General features: G+C 38.5%; 1 protein-coding gene across 4 annotated transcripts in view; it reads left to right on the top strand.

Moving 5' to 3' along the window:
- LOC122565347 (BTB/POZ domain-containing protein 2-like) overlaps positions 1 to 20941 on the top strand; it is a 48024-nt gene that overhangs the window by 6977 nt on the left and 20106 nt on the right. Inside the window, exons 2-4 of one of the 4 annotated variants that reach the window (XM_043721218.2) lie at positions 9691 to 9907; positions 12324 to 12497; positions 20402 to 20507. In XM_043721218.2, the coding sequence (XP_043577153.1) occupies positions 9691 to 9907; positions 12324 to 12497; positions 20402 to 20507 (497 nt within the window). The remainder of the gene's footprint in view (positions 1 to 9690; positions 9908 to 12323; positions 12498 to 20401; positions 20508 to 20941) is intronic. The other 3 variants (XM_043721219.2, XM_043721220.2, XM_043721221.2) reach the window with 3 other exon arrangements.

The following is a 20941-nucleotide window of genomic DNA, read 5'->3' as shown; positions in this document are numbered from 1 at the left end:
ACATTTAAAAAAAAATTAAATGTGGGATTTCTTATAATGGAGACATTTGATGTTCAACAAGTGTAAAATTACTCTTGCCAAGGTCATCAAGCTGTTTTGCAGCAATTATGAACTTAGGACGGTATTAAAACCCAGTTACAGGTCATTCTCTGCAATAATGGGCGTTTCGTTAATGCGAGTTCGCTGTAACAGGATTGACTAATTGGAGACACTGTTTCTAAAGCCCAAACTTCTAAAGCCTGTGTTGGTTATAACTCAATTCCAGCCCTATTAGTTTAAATTATGCTGCTATTACATGACTTTCTTAACACAGGGTTGCACGAGAATGGAATGACTGTGTTATAGAACTGACGATATCTCATTTAATAGTCTAACTTTTTTCAAAGTTTTTTAACTCCAATACAGAGAAGTAGTAGTAGAAATTCTTTTTTTTTACTTGATTGTAGTATAGTGGGCCTCAACAGTGCACCTCCTGGAGAAGTATAAAATTATTTTAGTGGCTTCTGGATTTTCCTATTTAACTTCACAGGTTGAACTCTTTAATTTGTTCATAGGTTGTGGGCATCACTGCATTTATTGCCCACCCCTAAACTGCTTTGGAGAAGGTGGTGGTGAGCTGCTTTCTTGAACTGTTGCAGTCCTTTGGGTGTAGGGACAGCCACACTGCTGTTTGGAAATGAGTTCCAGAAGTTTGATTCAGCGGCAGTGAAGAAATGGTGACTTAGAATTCTCTGTTAGGATGTGGTGTGGAGATGTTGGAGGGGAACCTGCATGTGATATTCCCATGCATCTACAGTTATCACACTCCCCTCTTCTCTTTTTTTTTCCCCCTCTCTCTCTCTCTCCCCCCCCCCCCCCCCCCTCGTTTTTTTTTAGGAGCCACTGACAGTGACAATCTTAAGACTATGTCTGGGCAGCTGCAAGCATCGATGTATAAACTTTAGTTTTGGCAGTGCCTTTTAACAAAATGTAAAGTGCAGTTTTGGCAATGTTACATGGTGATGTAATTTGAATAGCAATCTGGTGGCCAGGCTAATTCCTCAGGTAGGGAATTAAATCTTCCCCACTACAGGTGGTGGAATTTAAATTCAGTTCATCAAATTTGTTTCATGCTCACTATTGATTTGTACTAAAAACATAGTTCGCTAATATCCTTTTAAGGGAAGGAAATCTGTTCTTTCTTGGTCTATCATGCATGTGTTTCCAGACCCACAGCAATGTGATTCCTAACTGCCCTCTGATATGGCTGAGCAAGCTACTCTAGGGGAATTAGGACTGGGCTTTGCCAGCAACACCCATGTTCAGGAAAAGATACACTTTCTTTGAAAAGGTTAATGCGTTTTTCTTCTCTAGAAGATTGACTCCTATTGACAAAGGACAGAAGCTTAAATTACAAAGACCAGGACTAGTCTTTGATTATCAAAGGCTAAATCTTAGGAAATAACCATGGTTATGATATCTTTCCTAAGACTTTTTTTGGTGGCCAGAGATAGATAGAACAGGAACTATTTATTGGGACTCTTGAACATGGCGATGAACCTAAAGATACTTTACAGTGATTTGCTAGAAAGGTTTGACCATTCTGAATTATTTCTAGTAATTGTGCATAAAATTTAGCAAGATGCACACACTGCAATCTGAAAATGTTGTTGCAATCTTATTGGAGAGTTGATTCCATGTGCTTTGTAGTGCCAAATTTATTTAGTCTTCATTGGTGACTGACTTATTGCAATACAATCCTGCCACGGCAGATGGTGGAATTTGAATTCAATAAAAATCTATAATTGGGACTAATTATGACTGTTGGAAGAATACATGTGGTTCACTAATCTCCTTTTTAGAGAAGGAAACCACTGTCCTTATCTGCTCTGGCCTACACGTGACACCAGAGCATAGCAATGTCGTTAGCTCTTAACTGCCCTTTGGGCAATCATGGATGAACAATAAATACTAGCCTAATCATTGATGCTCAAACCTTGTGAATGAATTTTTAAAAAAAAAACTTTAGAAGTACTGACTGGTTTCATACTTTAGGATATCCCAAAACCCAATCATTGATCCAGTAATGATAAATAGGAAGCAAATGGAAAAGTTCAAGGAAACCATACCAGTGTGACATATCAGGGAGAGTTGATTGAATGCTGTGTTTCAGGAGACAGTCACGTCCCTTAGACTGGCTAATTCCAATTTAGCCAATGGTCAGGGAGAGGACAGTGTGGCTATGAATGAGGCAAATGAGGGATCCAGGAAATAGAGTTGCAGGAACCTCACCCTCTCTTCTTGTCCCAACAGGTTCAAGAGTTTTGCTCCCTTTGTGGACGGGAATGGGGACTGCAGGGAGCATGAGCTGACTGACCACAGCACCATGATGCAGGGAGCCATTCAAGTTGGTGGATAATATAGTTAGAGACCTAGACACTGTTCTCTGTGACCAGGATAGAGAGTCCCGAAGGTTGTGTTGCCTGTCTGGTGCTCTGGTTCGGGATACCTCATTTGGGCTGCAGAGGGACTTGGAGTGGGAAGGTAAAGATCCAGTGATTGTGGTCAACATAGTACCAACAACATAAATAAAACTAGGGCACAGGTGCTGCTAAGGGAGTATGAACAGCTAGGAGTGAAATTGAAAAGCAGAACTAAAAAGGTGGTTATCTCTGGATTACTACCTGAGCCACGAGCTAATCGGCATAGAGTCAATAAGATTAAGCAGGTAAATGCATGCTCAAAGATTGGTGTGGCAAAATGGGTTTGACTTCATGGGACGTTGACACCAGCACTGGGAAGAAGAGGCCTGTTCTGAGGGATGGTGTTCATTTGAACTGTACCGGGACCAGAGGCCCAGTGAATTGCATAACTAGGGCTGTAGACAAGGCTTTAAGCTAAATGGGGAGGGGAGGGTTCAATTATAGGGGAAATTAGAAAACCAGAATTAAAGGAGATGGTAAGAGTTCAGAACAGGAGATTTATTAAAATCTCCAGTACAGACACAAGTAGGACAATGTATAGAAAGGGTTAGTAATCAAACTTCAAGCACACTGGACAAACGAATGACCATGTGAAGAGGATGGTTAATACAGGACTTGAAGGTGTTATATCTGAATTATGACACGGTGTAAACCCCTCTGCTAATTTCAACCCAACACACACAAGCTCACCTCGTGTTGTAATCTGTTGACTCTCGAAATTCAAAGAACTATCTCAGAGGTCACTATTTAAAGTAAACATTTAACAATCTTATTCTTTAAGTCCAACAGAGTATTAAAACCAACAACTATTTGCAACTCCTTTCTCTATCACTTACTTCCCATCTACAATACTAGTCTGATTTAAAAACCCTAATTAAGATTTACAAAAAAAAATTGTTTCAAAACCAGTCAGCTGATTCTTCTCCTTTTTAACTTTTCCACTATAGATTTTTCTTTGGCTTAGATGTTTTGCTGCACGTACTACTTATGGCTAAGTGCCTTTCAGAGAGCTGTTCAGCTAGCAGTGCATTTGTTGATGTCCTTGGTGGTTCTTCCCCTAACTGTACAAAATGTCTGGTTTTATACCCCAAAACATTGGATCATTTCATTGGTTTGATGTCATCCCAAACAGTAAAATTCAAATTCAATTGGGTTTTGGTATCTGGGGCATAATTTAAACTGGCTGAATTTGAATTTGCTTTTGTTCCATAGCAACACCAACTCCAGCTATTTGTTTCAACCATGTGTTATATTTTTTACTTTGTTCAGGACTCTGTGCTTTCAGTCAGTCCTTGCTAGCTTTTCAACTCTCTTAAAAGTACTGTTCACACCTGTACCTTCATAATAGAATGCATGCAGTATAAGAAATAAGGTAAATGAGCTTGTGCAGATTGAAATTGGCAGGTGGGACGTGGACATCATGGCTGCAAGGGGATCAGGATTGGGAACTGAATATTCAAGGATATACATCCTATTCCAAAGATAGGTAGGTGGGTAGTGGATGGGATTGCCTTATTTGTAAGAAATGAAATTAAATCAATAGTAAGAAACTAAGTAGGGTCAGATGGTGTAGAATCTGTCTGGGTAGAATTGAGGAACTGCGAAGATTTTAAAAATAACAGTTGGAGTTACGTACAGGCCTCCAAATAGTAGTCAGGAGCTGGGGCGCAAGATCTATCAGGAGATAGAAAAGGCAAAGTTACAGTGTTAATGGGGGATTTCAACATACAGGTGGACTGGGAAATCAGCTTGGTTGTGGTTGACAAGAAAAGGAATTTGTGGAATGTTTGAGATGGCTTTTTGGAGCAACTTGTGGTGTTGCCCACTAGGGAACACAGTACTGGATATAGTGTTTTGCAGTGAAGTAGACTTGATAAGGGAGTTTAATGTGAAGGAACCCTTCAGAAGTAGTGATCATAATGTGATTTGAATTTAATCTGCAATTTGACAGAAAAAAAAAATCAGAGGTACAGTATTACAGCTGAATAAACAACTACAGAGGAGTGAGAGATGATGTGTAGAATTGACTGGGAGAGAAGCTTAGCAGGAAAGACAATGGAACAACAATAGCAGGTATTTCTGGGTATAATTCAGGGGACACAGCAGACAGACATCCTGAGGAAAAAGAACCGTGATACAAGGGGGATGAAGCAACCATGGCTGACTAGGGAAGTCAGAGATAGCATAAAAGCAAAACCAAAAGCAGATAATAGGGCAAAGGGCAGTGGGAAGCCAGAGGATCGGGAAGCTTACAAAGATAGACAGTGGACAACAAGATTAGATATGAGGGTAAGCTAGCCAATAATATAAAGGAAGACTGAGTTTCTTTAGTTGTATCAAGGGCAAAAGAGAGGCAAAGGTGGACATTGGGCCACTGGAAAATTGTGAAGGATGGCATTTTTGAATACCCAGAAATGTTTGATAAATAGGGCAAAGTCAGCATGGTTTCATCAATGGGAGGTCTTGCCTGACAAATCTGCTAGAAATCTTTGAGGAAGTAACAAGCAGGTTAAACCAAAGATGTTATCTATCTGGACTTCAAGAAGACCTTTGACAGGGTGCCACACAGGAGGCTACTGATAAGGGCTCATGGTGTCAGAGGCAAGATGGCAGCATGGATAGAAACTTTGGCCTATTTGCACAAAGCAGTGTGTGGGGATAAAAGGGTCCTTCTCAGGCTGGCAGCTGGTGACAAGTGGTGTTCCGCAAGGCTTTGTGTTGGGGTCACAACTTTTCACTTTATACATTAACAATATCGGTGAAGGAACTGAGGGCATTCTGGCTAAGTTTGCAGATGATACAAAAATAGTAACATTGAGGAGGTGGGGAGGCTGCAGAAGGATTTGCACAGGTTAGGAGAGTGGGCAAAGAAATGACCAATGGAGTACAAATTGGGAAAGTGAGGTCATGCACTTTGGTAGGAAGAGTAGAGGCATGGACTATTTTCTAAATGGGGTGAGAATTCAGACATCTGAAGTGCAAAGAGACTTGGGAGTTCTAGTCCAGGATTCTCTCAAGGTAAACTTGCAGGTTGAGTCAGTAGTTAGGAAGGCAAATGCAATGATGGCATTTATTTTGAGGGGGCTTGAATATAAAAGCAGGGATGTACTTCTGAGGCTCCGTAATGCTCTGGTCAGACCACATTTGGAGTATTGTGTGTGGTTTTGGGCCCCTTATTTCTAGAAGGATTCTGGGTTTATACTCTATGGAGATCAGAAGGATGAGGGGCGGATCTAATTGAAACATACAGAATACTGAATGGCCGAGACAGCAGATGTTGGGAAGATCTTTCCATTGGTAAGAGAGACGAGGACCCAAGGGCATGGCCTTAAAAGGAAGACATTTTAGAATTGAGATGAAGAGAAACACGTTCAGCTAGAGAGTGATTCTGTGGAATTCATTGCCACAGAAGGCTCTGGAGACCAGATCATTGAGACTATTTTAAGATAGGTATGCCTTTGATATCAAGGGTTACGGGGAGAAAGTGGCAGAATAAGGTTGAGAAATTTTGTCAGCCATGATTGAATGGCAGAACAGAGTTAAGGCCATTCAGCCCATTATTTCTGCTCTAATCTTATGGTCTTGTCTTAGGCTTGCATCACCATTTTTTGTCTGCTTAGATCCTGAAGTTTGATCAACTTGTTGCAGGGATTTGAATTTGACCTAGAAAGTAAAAATAATGAAATGTATTAACTGTCATTTGTGGGATCAGGAGCATGCCAGTTGATCAAATATTCCAGGTAATCAAGCCGTGCATGTAACCGTAGTAAATTTTGACCAAGCAAAGTTTTGAGACATCAATATCCCTTTATTAAAATAAACTATGTAAAAGCATTAACACACCACCTAAAATCAATTGGTACAATTGCAACATTTTAAGAGTCATTTGGATGGGTATATGAATAGGAAATGTTTGGAGGGATATGGGCTGGCTGCTGGCAGATGGGACTAGATTGGGTTGGGATATCTGGTCAGCATGGACAGGCTGGACCGAAGGGTCTGTTTCCATGCTGTATGTAACTCTGACTCTAATTTAGTAAGTAATAGGAACATATTTCGGAGGGCGCACACATCACTGTTATATTATTTGCATCAGCGATATTTGTGATATGTAATTTTTGCTGGTTTATTCAGACTCTGCAGTGTTATTATTTTTAGGTTAGTAGTTATCCAGTTCTGTCTACCCATGTTAATCTGATATTTCATTTGCATTACTGAATAAATCAACAGCACATTTATGTTTTTATTCAATTGCATAATTGGAATAATGGGAGTGAGGAGTTGCTTATTATGGTATTGATGTTTTAATGAAAAGTCATCTTTTAGGTGACACTAAGCCAAGAAGATGGTTTGGTACTTTTTGAAAATGCTGCATACACTTTAAAAGCAGCAAATTGTTGGCTGAACTATACTTATTTCCTGAAATATGCAGTATATAGAGTAGCTAAAAAATAACAAGTTGTAAACCGTACAAAAGCATGTCAACAGGCAGTGGATACCAGCTTTTATAAAATCTGTAATTGGGAGAGTCCTACAGCATGGAAAGCGACCCTTGGGTCCAACCAATCCACAGAACATAATCTCAAACTAAACTAGTCCCACTTGCCTACTCCTGGCCCCTATCCCTCCAAACATTTCCTGTTCATGTATCTATCCAAATGTCTTTTTAAACCATGTCCACTACTTACTTTGGAAATTCATTCCACACGCGAACCACCGTCTGTGTGTAAACAAAAACAAAAAAACCTTGTCTTTTATAAATCTGTCTTCTCTCGCCATAAAAGTATGCCCCCTAGTCTTGAAATCCCCCTTCCGAGAGAAATGACAACTACCATTAACTCTATCTGTGGGAGAAAGATCTGCTACCTGGCCACCTACAGCATGACCACATAAGAAACAGTCAGGTCTGCAAAACAGAGATCAAGCCTGCCAACACAGAACACACCCACGATGCCCCAGTCTTGGCCAAACAGGCTAACAAAGAAACCAGACATGGCCAATCTACTCCCAGAGCAGAGAATGCACTTCCCAAACAGCTTTCAGAGTAAGCTCCCAGTCCTGATTAGCACTGCAGTCCCAGTACCCTAAAGGCAGGCTCGTTTCCCATTGAAACCAATATAGCATAAGCAAATAGGCAGACAGAGGGACCCCGGAAGACTACCTCCGCTGGAGGGACACCATGGACACCATGGATGCCAGGAGAAGGGACATTCGTTCATATTTGTGTGGACGGGAAATACAATGAAGAATCCTCTCGTTTTAACATTCTCACCTAATCACGGAGATGGCTGGAATCTCCTGTGTCAATTACAAATGAATTGCTGCTGTTGGACGCTTGATTAATTTCCATTCAGTTTATTGTTTTAATCGCTATACAATTTTCACCCTTGTACTGTAACTGCTTTACGCTTATCACCTTTGTGTTGTAACCCTATAAAACCTGCCTGCACCTTCTGCCCAGGGAAGAGAATCGTGAAAGAGTCCCAGCCAATCCAGCCTTTCTTTATAACGCAAACCCTCCATACTCTGCAACATCCTGGTTCATCTGTTATGAACTTCTCCAGCTTGATATCCTCCCTGTAACTGGGTGACCTGGAGGCCTCACCAATGTCCTGTACGACCTCAACATGACTTCCCAACTACTATACTCGAAGAACTGAGTAATGAAGGTAAGTGTGCCAAACGAATTTTTAACCACCCCATCAACATGGGACACAAGCTTCAAAGAATTATGTACTTCCACCCCCTATGTCCTTCTGTTCTACAATACTACTCAAGGCCCTACCCTTGTTTGTTGTACCAAAATGCAATACCTTGCATTTATCCAGGTTGAACTCCATCTGCCATTTTTCATCTTAATCACCCATTTGATCAAGATCCCTTTGTAATTTTAGAAAACCTCCTTCTATATTGCCACCAATTTTGGCGTCATCTGCAAACTTACGAACCATGCCTTCTATATTCTCATCCAAATCATTTATGTAAATGCCAAACAAAGAGGACCCAGAACCAATCCCTGTGGAACAGCACTGGTCACAGGTCTCCAGTCTGAAAACCCTCCACCATTAGTCTCCTGCCATTAAGCCAATTATGTATCGAATTGACAAGCTCACTGAATCCCATGTGACCTAACTTTACTAATTCGTCTATCATGCGAAACCTTTTCAAAGTCTTTACTAAAATCCAAATAAATAACGTCTACTGCTCTGCCTTCATCAGTCATTCTGAGAAAGTTACTAAAAAAATTCAATCAAGTTTGTGAGACATGATTTTCATCAAATGATTGGCTGTTTGGGAACTGTAATTGTAGGCTTTGTGCACGAACACTGGCAATGAATAATGTTCTTTGGGAAACCACACTCCTTTTCTGAATAAGGAATTATTGATGAGGATGCTATCTGAGGGAAGTATTAGGATTTCTGGGTTGGCGTTTCCACTATTTCAAAGTTAATGGTAACCAGGCTTGTGCATTCAATAATTCTAACATAGGTTTGATAGGTGTTGTGCAAAGTTTGATTTAGTATGCAAAATGCATTGTATGCTATATTGTACAGACCACAAAAGATCTGGGTTCAAACTCCCATATGTGCTGAATTATTGGAGCTTGCGTGAGGCAACAATGCAAATGCTACAGTTGGCTTCAATGATCCTAAATTAGAGAGGAGAAAACTTTTTTTAAATGTTACTGTGCCACACCATACTTGAAACTATGTATGGACGTGGATATCATTGGCTGTGGCGGATGCTCCCATCTCCTCTTGCTATATGATAGTCATGGGTGCTCAACTTGAGTGGCTTGGCCTTTCTTTATAGTTTCTTATTCATGCCTGGTGTTGGCATTGCATTGTTCTCCAAATATAATGGATGTTCTCATCTTTGAACAATCAACGAAGTTTATGCAGAAAGATTTTAAACTTGCTTCACAATCCAAGCAGTCTTTTGAAAAGTTCCTTCGCAGAAGCTTGGCGATTCTGTCAAAAATTGCATTTTTCAATTTGGCCAAAGAAGCTTCCTTGTTTTGATATGAACCATCATATGCCTGCTTATAAATTGAATTATTTTAAGCAATGCTGCTAATCAATATAAATTAATTCCAGTCAAATTTGGTGATTCTGATTCAATAATCCACTTTTTTTTAAGGTTTAAGTTAGTGTTGTGTACCAGACCAAAATTAGTGTATGTTTGAAGTTCCAGAAAAGTGACTTGTTGTATATTTGTTATCCTGCAGATTCCTTTATTCTGACGAAGTCCAGATTGGACCAGAAACTGTTATGACTACACTGTACACTGCTAAAAAGTATGCAGTACCTGCCCTTGAAGCACACTGTGTGGAGTTCTTGAAGAAGAACCTCCGAGCAGACAATGCATTTATGCTTCTTACACAGGTACGTTGGAACATTCATGTCGTGCATGATATCTGTCTGCAGAAGGAACTAAGAAGGATGGTAAGTGTTGATCCTATTACTCAAAGTATATAAGCCTTCAGTTTTGTTTTTTGCCCCATGTAATATTGGCTTCCATGGCAAGAAAATCGGAATATTATAAAAACTTAGTGTGCAGTGTTAATTCACTCTGAAGGTAGATTGCATTATAATCATAAGTACTGCAGAATTTTTTTAATCTACCCAGCAGCACTACTGAATTGTGGAAATTTAAGGCAAATTCTGGTTCAAACTTGACTGCTTTAAGTCGCTGGATATAATCTGAGATTCAACTGTTCCCTTAGTTTAATAAAGTAAAGCCTTGTTCGTTATTCACTTCATATAAGGATGAATAAGCTTCTGCAGTGTCCAATTTCATCAAGATTCATGAATAATTAACAAGAATGGCAATCCTATGTTTTTTTATTTTCACTGCCACACTCCTCCTCTCTGTCCTACCTCCCCACCACCCCCCCACCCCACGTACACGCACACGCATGTACACACACCACCTCCCTCATTATGCACGCACACATACACACTTTTCCTGAAGGTGACTACTTAAGTTGTGGTACCCTTTATTGGAGTTTTAAGAGTAATCTTTGGCCTCATTCTTTGCATACAAAAGCAAGGTACTGCAAACGCTAGATATGTTCAAGCCAAGGATAAGCAGCATTCCTTAGGATGAACTGGATTATATTTCATTTTACTATATTCCATTACTTTTTTAGAGCTGGAAAAATGTTAGACTATTTCCAGTAAGCCCAGGGAACATCAGTGGACTGTTTATTGTAACTAGTTCCAAATATGCCAGCAGCAAAGTTGAGTACATCTTTTCCACAAACTTTTTCTGACCCTGCCTATTTGTTTTTAGTTATAGAGATTAACATAGATCGAACAGTCCATCGAGGATTAACTTTTATTTTTAACTTGTTGGAGTTTCTTATCCAGAGATAGATTCAAGTGTGCTAACTTGAATCTGAGGTTGATGCCTTCACAAGGCAGAACAGCTGATATAGTTGTTGTATGATAACTTAGAATCTCTGTCTGCTAGCTTTGAATTATTTTCTTATTTTTAAGAATTTCTGACAGCACCTTGCAGCTGGTTTAGATGATTCTGATGTTTCATAATGCAACAAAACTGGGGGGAATGGATTTTTGTAGGTATTACTAGCTTTGAATTAAAATCCATGTAGTGTTGATTTTGTTAAGATAATGGAATAAGAGCTGAATAATTTAGCAGGTGCAGTTGTGAACATTTGGAATTCACAAACACCTGAAGGTAGTATGGGCTCACTTGGTGAGTATATTTCAAGGTTGACTGAATTTTGGAATTTCAAAAAATTTGTTGACACGGATAGGAGTGGGTTCAGAATTGGAGGTAAAGCAGAAGATTCATTAAGATTGTATTGAATGGTGAGGCAGGTTCAGGGACCCATGGTCTACTTTTGTACCATTTTTCTTTTTAATGTTAAATATAAAAGCTGATTGCTGCAGGGTGTGGTGAAACTGCCACAATGTGATTAAATACAACCTATTTTCCAGCTACACTGTAAATAAGCAGGACATCTGATACCATGCAGCATAACCTTCAAATAGAATTGTTTAGTCTGGTGGGAACCTGGGAATTCATGTCAAACACAAACATGACATTTTAAAAAAAACATTTAAATATTGGGATTCCCACTTCATATCTTGATGCATTTACTTTGCAATTTATTTTATTTCCTTCCTTGTAAAACTGTTAGGAACATTATAGATATTAGCTTAAGTTTTAAGCTCCTAGTTTACTAGTGTTTAGGATTGATAGATGGCATTCGTTTTAATAACATCAAGGTTGAGTAAAGGGAATTTTTTTTAATGGCAAAATTGAATAAGTCTTGGGAGGTGGTACAAGTTGCAGGAAATGAACAATGGAAAAAGTGGTATGAATTGGGGAGTGTAGATACATTTGAAATGAATCCAAATGAGACCTGAAAACCAAGAGGAAAATGGACAAATTTGGAAATGACATCACCCCAATGAAAATGAGGGGTACTGATCGACCAGTAATTTGCTCAATGACTTAATCTTGGCATAGTAAGTAGGCCATAAACCTTGGTACCTAAGATTTCAGTTTTGGCAGGATGGTTGGAAAACTTTAGTGACTCAAATTTTCCAACACTAAATACTAGAATTCTGCCCAGAATACATAAAACAGCTGTGGGCCATAACATTGTTTTAGACCCTCATGCTTAGTCTAGGGATATGTGGAAACAGGCAGTGAGTTAATAGAAAGTAACAGTACCATCAAGCACAATGATGAATCATACGCATTGGCTTGCAGAATGGTTTATTGTGCTAAAATCACTTTTCCCATTGTCCTTTTTTATACCATACATAGCTGTGGTATTAAATTTTTAAATTGCAGTTTTTACAACTGTTTTTAATAATATTGCAGAGGCACAGAGCTATGTGTGGTAATACCTCCGTAATGTCAGGCGAAGCAGTCGTGGGACAGCCGTCTGGATGCCAGGGTTCAGTTTCTGTATGGCCACGGAACAGGGAGGATCAAGAGAAAGCACTAAACTGGGACGAGGAGTTTAAGGAAGGAGACCAAGTTGGAGAGGGAGAGGTAGGGCAGGAGAGACTGAAAAAGCAATCCAGTAGAAAAATGCTGGTGGGGTTTACTTTTCAAAGGCATGAGGGGAGGGGGAAAACTACTGAACTAAGGGATTAAATTCCTGTTTTCTGTCTCCATCACCTGTAATTTTATAAACTGCTTTTGTATTCCATTGTGGGAAACTTTTTTTGGTGAAATAGTAAACCTCTGTTAATACACTTGAATGAAATTCACAATATAGTGTTATAAACTTACTAATTTTACATTATTGATCTGTATTATGCTGCATGAGGTAACACCATTTAAAGGGGATTCCCTTTTGATTATAGTCTGAACCGTCAGATTTGAAAATGGTGATTGAAGTTAATGGATGGCAATCTCAGTATAAATTTTTTGGGTTTTAAAGGGAGATAGAAGTCTTGAGGAAGCAGCATTGAGAAAAAGTAAGGACTGGTTTTACATTCGTGTATGCAAAATATTTAATAAGCCATGTACAACTTGAGGAATATGTTGAGATTAACTTTATTACCAATGACAATAAGCCCATTTAGCTGATTGTTCTTGTGTCCTAATGACACAGCCCCATTTATAACATCCAACTGCATTTTGAAGACCCGTAATATTTTAGACTGCATTATTTGCCGGATTACACCATATTATTAACAATTACTACATTTAATAATCAATTTAATTCAACTTACTTTCCAAAGAGAATGAGTTAGGATGGTGAATTCTTTTCTAGATGGCCAATAGAAAGTAAGGTGAAGGCATTTGGACAGAAAGTCTGCAGTAAGTTTGCAGTGGCTGAATGCTGTGTAAGTAAGGGCATGTTCTGGAGGCTAGTATCACCAACAAAGCAGGTGAACATTACCAAATAGTGACAAGGAGGGATTTGTATAATCATTCTAAATATTTACCACTCTTGGGCAAAAATTCTTCGTAATACTTTTTTTGCAAAAATTGCAGTTCAATCATTTAAATTTGTCTGACATTCCTGGTTTAATTTCTAGTACCATTCTGGAGTTCCACATTTGCAGAGCCACCGAGAAAGGGCGGGGAGTGTGACTTGTCGTTGTGCTTGCAGAGAGCCCACGTGGACATGAGCTGAATAGCATGAATCTTTTCTATAATTCTTTATCACCCTTCATGTCATCCAGCGTCTATTCGATACTTGTTTCCTTGCTTTAGACACTTTTTTCAATGCTGTAACCAGATTACTGTCTACTCTCTTGGCTTGTTTCTCTTATGTCATGCTTTTTCTGTCAGTCAGTCCCTGTGCTTCATTGTATTAGACTCAATACCAGAAACAGAACTAGCCATGAATTGTCTTTGCTTTCACACTTCTAAAATCCTGTAGGCTTGAACCCACATCTACCATTCTTTTCCATGGTTACCAATTAGATCACACACTGAGCATTCTTCTAACTTGACATTCTAATCCTTTCATAAGGGACTTATTTAAATATATCCACAATATTCTTTTGATTACAAAATAAGAACTTAATAAATAGCAGGCGTAGACCTTGAGCCTATTAGGATCATGGCTGATCTGCCTCCACTCCATTCTACTTCCTTGCCCAATCCCAATGTTCCCTGATTTCCTTCTTTTTACAAAAAAAGTCTGTCTATTCCAGCCTTGAATTGGACTTGAACAACCCTCTGGAGTTAAGTACCAAAGAATCACATTGTATGTGTGAAGACATTTTCCCTCTTAAAATATTGTTTTAGCTGCTGTACAGTAATCTCCATTTTAAAAAAAATGTATCTACAACAATTTACATGTATTAAGTCTCTTCTTCAGTTTGTTACCCAGTGCACAAATGCAACCACTGCCTCTTTTTGAAATTGAATAGCATTCTTAATCTTCCTCCCCTGGTTATGCTTCAGGTGACAATCCACATGGGTAGTGTTGAAAGGGCAATATTGTGGTTGTCACTCTAGCCAGATGTAGTTTGTTTGATCAAGAGAAAGCTTTGAATATTTTAAGCCTAACTAAATACATTGCCCTGCATGATGTCTGCTAAATAAATACAAATTCGAAGTTGAATCAATTTTTTTGCCAGTCAGCAATATCAAATCATATAATGTTGTGTTTTAACACATTAAAAGTAAAACTGGTAAATTTCGATCACTGTTGAAATCAACGGTATTGAATGCTCCATTTTAAAGCAATTTGTTTTGCGCCAAGAATTCTTTTTAAAAATCTATTCCCGACTGGTGAGTGTAACAGTCTTGTATGTTTGTAACTTGCTTTTATCAATGTTTTGAAATCTACATTTGATGTAATATATAGAAAAAAGTGAAGCCTCATTTTTGCTATTTGTTATAACTGGCAGTAAAGAGTCGTTAATGAGCTGTTGTTGATAAATCAAACTGTTTTTGTTTCCTCGTTTTTTTTTTCAGTTTAGTTTGTAAGTAGGAAACCTGTAGACTGTTTCTTTGTTGAGGAACTGGCAAATAATGTGTGCTTTATAAACTAAGTTTTTTGTTTCATTGTATCATTTTTTGACTGTGTATATTAAGTGTTAGCTCTGTTATATTGAGTGCTTACTATGATTTGACCAGTCTTTACACTGAAACCAAATGGTTGAACAGGTTGCTACTTTACCCATGTGAAGTTTGGAAAGATTATGCTCAATGATGTGTTATTACAGGATGTTTGCTGAAATTATCATTGGAAAGAATGTGCACATTGTAGAGCAGCTGATTAGGCTTAGTTTGATTCAACTAATCTTAGAGTAAGGTTTCATGCTCACTTAATCAAGATCATCATGCTAACAAATTGTGAACATCTATTTCTCCTCTTAACAATCTGAAATATTCCTTCCCAAGCTTTAACTTTATTAATAAAAGTGCAAAACCGTGTTCATTTACAGGCTAAACTGCTAGTTGCTTGAACTGACACTGCTTTAGTTTAGATTCCAGGTTGTTGACACCTAAGATCCAACTTCCAGCTGTTGCATTGCTTAATCTGGCTTCCTTATCTCACATTGGACTCAGACACAGGAAAACTTCAGTCTGTGCTCAGATTGAGTCTGATTTAGCAGTGTAATTGATCTGAAGGAGAGTCTGTGCATGTAATCTAAACTAGTCAGAATTGCTTCTTCACATATCCACCTGTTTAGGTCTTGTTAATGAACTAGTTTGAATGGTCAGTGAGCAAAAGTGCAGGATATTGTCAGGCATCTAGTTCCTAAGTGACTCCATTTCAAATTGAAGAATGGAATAAATTAGAGATGAAAAATCTTCTAAGTTAATGTATACTTGAGCAGTGTGATGAGTATTCAGAAAGGTTTGCTGTTATTTATATCTCACAGCATGACAGTATTCAAAATTGTATCTAGTGGTTAAATCCACATATTGGAACAGAAAAATCTCCAACTCTCTGCAACCCGATTTCACAGATGTGTAGTGAATTTCTGATATCTAAATCATCATTTAGCTATCTGCCTTCCAGTTAATATCTGTTGCTCTTCTAAACCCAGGATTCTTGTAGGTACCAGACTTCTACCTTTAGAGCAGTGGTGGGACCTACTCAAATTATTAAATTGTATTGGCTTCCTTGATCTTCTGGCTATCAGAATTCATGTTATGTGCCAGGCTTATTATTTTCAACTGATGAATTCATGGCCAGGCATCTTTCTGGTACTACATGAGATGCAAAATTATAGTTAAAATATTAAGTCAACAGGAGGCTTCGACTGGCTGGCTGTAAATTAACCTATATGTTTGCCATCAGTCTTTGTGAAATAGTTGTTTATAATTATCTATTTAATTCAGATTTTGCGGAGATGCATGATCTTGTTCAAGTGGACGTTAGGAAGTCTCTTCACTCTAAAAACCTAATATCTTCTCTTTTGATTATGTTGCCTAAAATGCAAGATGTACTTCACTGAAAAGACGTTGGACAATATCAGCAAGAAAAGGAGAAAACTGGAATCCTGCTCCAAAGAAAAATTCCAATCCAGTTTATTCTGAATTAGGACCAGTGAGAACATTGTTATTAGTTTTTGGCCTCTCGTGAACATTTTATTGTGTTGGATGCTGAGAATGGGAATGGACTAGAATGTCATATGCCTATGATTGAATAGCTTGTCAGCATACTGACCATCAGAAGATAGCGAAACTGGGTGAGGCACTGCAGGGTTGTTTGCTGTGTCAATGAAATAGTATTGTGAATTCAACCGGTCATCTGAGAAGAAAATGAAGTTGCGAGTGATTTTATTCTATTCACTTGGCTGTTTACCCCTCTGTTCTTTTTCTCTTTCACAATAAAGGAATGCGTTACCTTTTGACGATACTGCTCCAATAGCATATGCATTAAAACTTTTACAAACCAAATACGAAACAGGAATTTGAAGTGGGATTCCCTGAAGCTGTAACTCATTCATACCTTAATTGAACAAAAGTATTTTCTGTATTGATCAATAGTCATGTCATGGTGACAGAAAGTGGCCTAATGGTTGTCTATCTTTTTGGTTAAACTTGAACTTAGTATCTATTTTAAAACTTTATTAATGCAGATCTTTATTCTTTTAATAATCATATATGAGCAAAATGTCCCACTTGATTGTGATGCCTTGATTATTACTATATACCCTCCATCCAACACCACTGACAGCATATCTCCTGGGAGAGAGTTGTTAAAAATAAAACTACATTAATAATTGGTTAATTTGTGGAGGGGAAATTCTAGGTAATACCTGTGGTACATTACTTCGACTGCCTCAATCAAAAAATGATTGGCTTGAAGGAGTTTAGCAAATTGCCATCATGCAGGATGACACACAATTCCAGAAATTCGCTATTCCTTGAGAAAAGGATCTCCACATTTTGCTCAGATCTAACCTTGCACAATCTAAGATTTTGTCCCTCAATCTATTTAATTGACAGAGGAGAAAAAAACTTCCAATTGGAGCACAGTGTATTTTCTTTATAATCCGACATAACCTGTGGTTTTGGTAAGGCCACACCTGGAATGCTGTGTACTGTTTTGTTGCTGTAGCTAAGGAATAAAGTGCTTGGAGTAGGTGCACTAAGGATCCACTTAATTGATTTTTTTGGAATTGGAGCATCAGCTGGCTCTGTTTTGTGTGGAGTTTGGAAGAATGAGAGGCGATTTCATTGCAGCGTAAGATTTTGATAAGATTGCACTGAATGGAGGCAGAGAGGCAGTTTTTTTTTTTGGGTCCCTTCCCACAAAACTTAAAACTAGAGAAATTTGGCATACATCTTGTCCTGAGATGAGGAAAACTGTTTTCACTCATTGTATTGCTGTTCAGAGTCATAGAGATGTACAGCATGGAAACAGACCCTTTGGTCCATGCCGACCAGATATCCCAACCCAATCTAGTCCCACCTGCCAGCATCTGGCCCATTTCCCTCCAAACCCTTCCTATTCCTATACCCATCCAAATGCCTCTTCAATGTTGCAATTGTACCAGCCTCCACTTCCTCTGGCAGCTCGTTCCAAACCTGTACCAACCTCTGTGAAAAAGTTGCCCCTTAAGTCTCTTTTATATCTTTTCCCTCTTACCCTAAACCTATGCCCCAGGGAAAAGACTTTGCCTATTTACCCTATCCATGCCCCTCTATTTTGTAAACCTCTCTAAGGTCACCCCTCAGCCTCCGACACTCCAGGGAAAACAGGCCCAGCCTGTTTAGTCTCTCCCTATAGCTCAAATCCTCCAACCACTCCTTGGATTTGTCTGCCTATCTGGTTTCTCAGTCATTCAGTATATTCAAGACCTGAGATAGAACCCAAAGAAATTTGAAGGATATTGAGATTTAGTAAGAAAGTGGTGTTAAAGTTGAAGATCAGATGTGATTTTACTGAATTGAGGAGATGGTTCAAACTCCTGTTTTCTTTTAAATCAACCTGAGTTTATACTTCCTTAAAATGTTGACTCCCAAATGCTTTGGTATACCTTGATAACTTTTTTTAAGTTGACTTATACTGAGAATTAGTTTATTGGCCCTCCTGTACATTCTCTCCAAAGCTAAGCTGGAAGTTTTTGTTGCAAACGTTTTGTCCCCTAGCTAGGCGACATCATCAGTGCTTGGGAGCCTCCTGCGAAGCGCTTCTTTGATGTTTCCTCCGGTGTTTATAGTGGTCTGTCCCTGCCGCTTCCAGTTGTCAGTTTCAGCTGTCCGCTGTAGTGGTTGGTATATTGGGTCCAGGTCGACGTGTTTGTTGATGGAGTTTGTGGATGAATGCCATGCCTCTAGGAATTCCCTGGCTGTTCTCTGTCTGGCTTGCCCTATGATAGTAGTGTTGTCCCAGTCGAATTCATGTTGCTTGTTGTCTGCGTGTGTGGCTACTAAGGATAGCTGGTCGACCAGCTATCCTTAGTAGCCACACACGCAGACAACAAGCAACATGAATTCGACTGGGACAACACTACTATCATAGGGCAAGCCAGACAGAGAACAGCCAGGGAATTCCTAGAGGCATGGCATTCATCCACAAACTCCATCAACAAACACGTCGACCTGGACCCAATATACCAACCACTACAGCGGACAGCTGAAACTGACAACTGGAAGCGGCAGGGACAGACCACTATAAACACCGGAGGAAACATCAAAGAAGCGCTTCGCAGGAGGCTCCCAAGCACTGATGTCGCCTAGCCAGGGGACAAAACGTTTGCAACAACAACTTCCAGCTCGGCGAACAGAACCACATTAACGAGCACCCGAGCTACAAATCTTCGCACAAACTTTCTCCAAAGCTAGCTTACCCACAATATGAAGATACCAAAGTGTAACAGTGTTCCAATTGTGGAAGGACGAAGTAGTATTTCACAAAATTAGGAAATGCTGTAAATATTCAATGGGTCAGGCAGCATCTGTGGAGAGAAACAGATTTAATGTCTCTGGTCAGGTGAGCTTTATCAGCACTGTAATCTATACTTACCAATGTCCATCTTGTCCCTTTGCAAAGATGTGCATTATGTTTCCTGAAGAAGGGCTTATGCCCGAAACGTCGATTCTCCTGTTCCTTGGATGCTGCCTGACCTTCTGCGCTTTTCCAACAACACATTTTCAGCTGTGCATTGTTAGCCTGTTTTCAGTTTATGACTGTCCTAGAATGCAGTAAACTACTAAAATTATGGGTACATGTCAAGCCCCCTTGAGGGATGTCTGGATACTGTACATCTGAGTTGCTCTTTGTATTTTAATTGATTTGATCTAAAATATTAAATTCAATGATTTAGAATATCATTGGTTTTCTTGATGATTTAAATTTTAATCATGGAGGATAAGTTTCAAGAATGCATTTATTCCTACCATACTCAGTAAGTCCTTTGCAACTGTCCTTGAGTATCTTTCAATTATTCGGTCGTCTTTGTTCTCTGAATCATTGCATAGCAAACAAGTTTTCTTTCATTGCTTCCAGAATTTTCTGAAATCTTTTTTCTATTTTGCTTTTTAGTTGACGTAAATAGCTTTTTGTGTTTCCTTTGCTTTTCCTTAAACTAAACTCTGGTTCAAGATTAGACTTTTTCTAGAAATATGTTATTAATATGTATTTCCATCCAGCTTAAAATAAATGCTAACAAATGTAGGAAATTGAAAACGAAAGCTTCTTAATGAAGGAAATCTACTTATCAGCTTTAATAGTCTTAATCAGTTTATTTTTACTCCATGACTACTTGCACTGTACTTGAAAACATGAAATTGAATAACTTCTTAAAGTAAAAGAAAATTTATTACTTGAAATGAGTTTCTATTTTAAATTAAAAGCTGCTGTAGTCCCGAAGGTCTGGCTTAGTATGTCTTCCAGTGCTAGAAAATTGCAAATTTTGATGCCTATAAAATGTTTAGTCACTTTTTTGGATTGTTTATTTGCAGGAGGAAAATATATGCTTGAGTGTATATATAGTGCAAGTCTAATGCACCTGTTTGTTCCTCAGGCAAGACTCTTTGATGAACCACAGCTTGCCAGCTTATGTCTGGAAAATATTGATAAAAACACTTCTGATGCAATCAATGCAGAAGGTTTTACAGATATTGATTTAGGTAAGTTAATGACTAAAGCAGATGAGTTTTTAGCTTTTTTTAAACCACTTCAGTTTTTAAGCATGCAATGAAGAAATATTTTTAAGTGATAGGAAATGGGGAAAAATTGATTTTTTTTAGATTTTTTTTCATTTTTGTTAATTCTACTTCTAATTCAAAATGGATGTTGTGATTTTTATGCCACTTTTTAAAATCTTTCATGATTGAAAATATTAATTTCAAAATGAATGATTAATTATCAGTATTTCATAAATATTATTGCATTTCAAGGATTGATTAAATGAGATTCCAAATTTAGAATTATGCAGCTTAAGACAAAAATATAAAACAAAAAGCAAACAACTTTTATGTTCATTCAAAGGTTTTTGATGTCACTGACTGGGGCAGTATTTATTGTCCATCCCTAATTGCACAGAGGGCAGTTAAGAGCTCAA

The sequence above is a fragment of the Chiloscyllium plagiosum genome, unplaced genomic scaffold, assembly GCF_037043375.1.
Source record: "Chiloscyllium plagiosum isolate Xiang-an unplaced genomic scaffold, Cpla_swu_hap1 HiC_scaffold_28, whole genome shotgun sequence".
Classification (NCBI taxonomy): domain Eukaryota; kingdom Metazoa; phylum Chordata; class Chondrichthyes; order Orectolobiformes; family Hemiscylliidae; genus Chiloscyllium; species Chiloscyllium plagiosum.
This window is presented reverse-complemented; position numbering and strand designations above follow the sequence as displayed.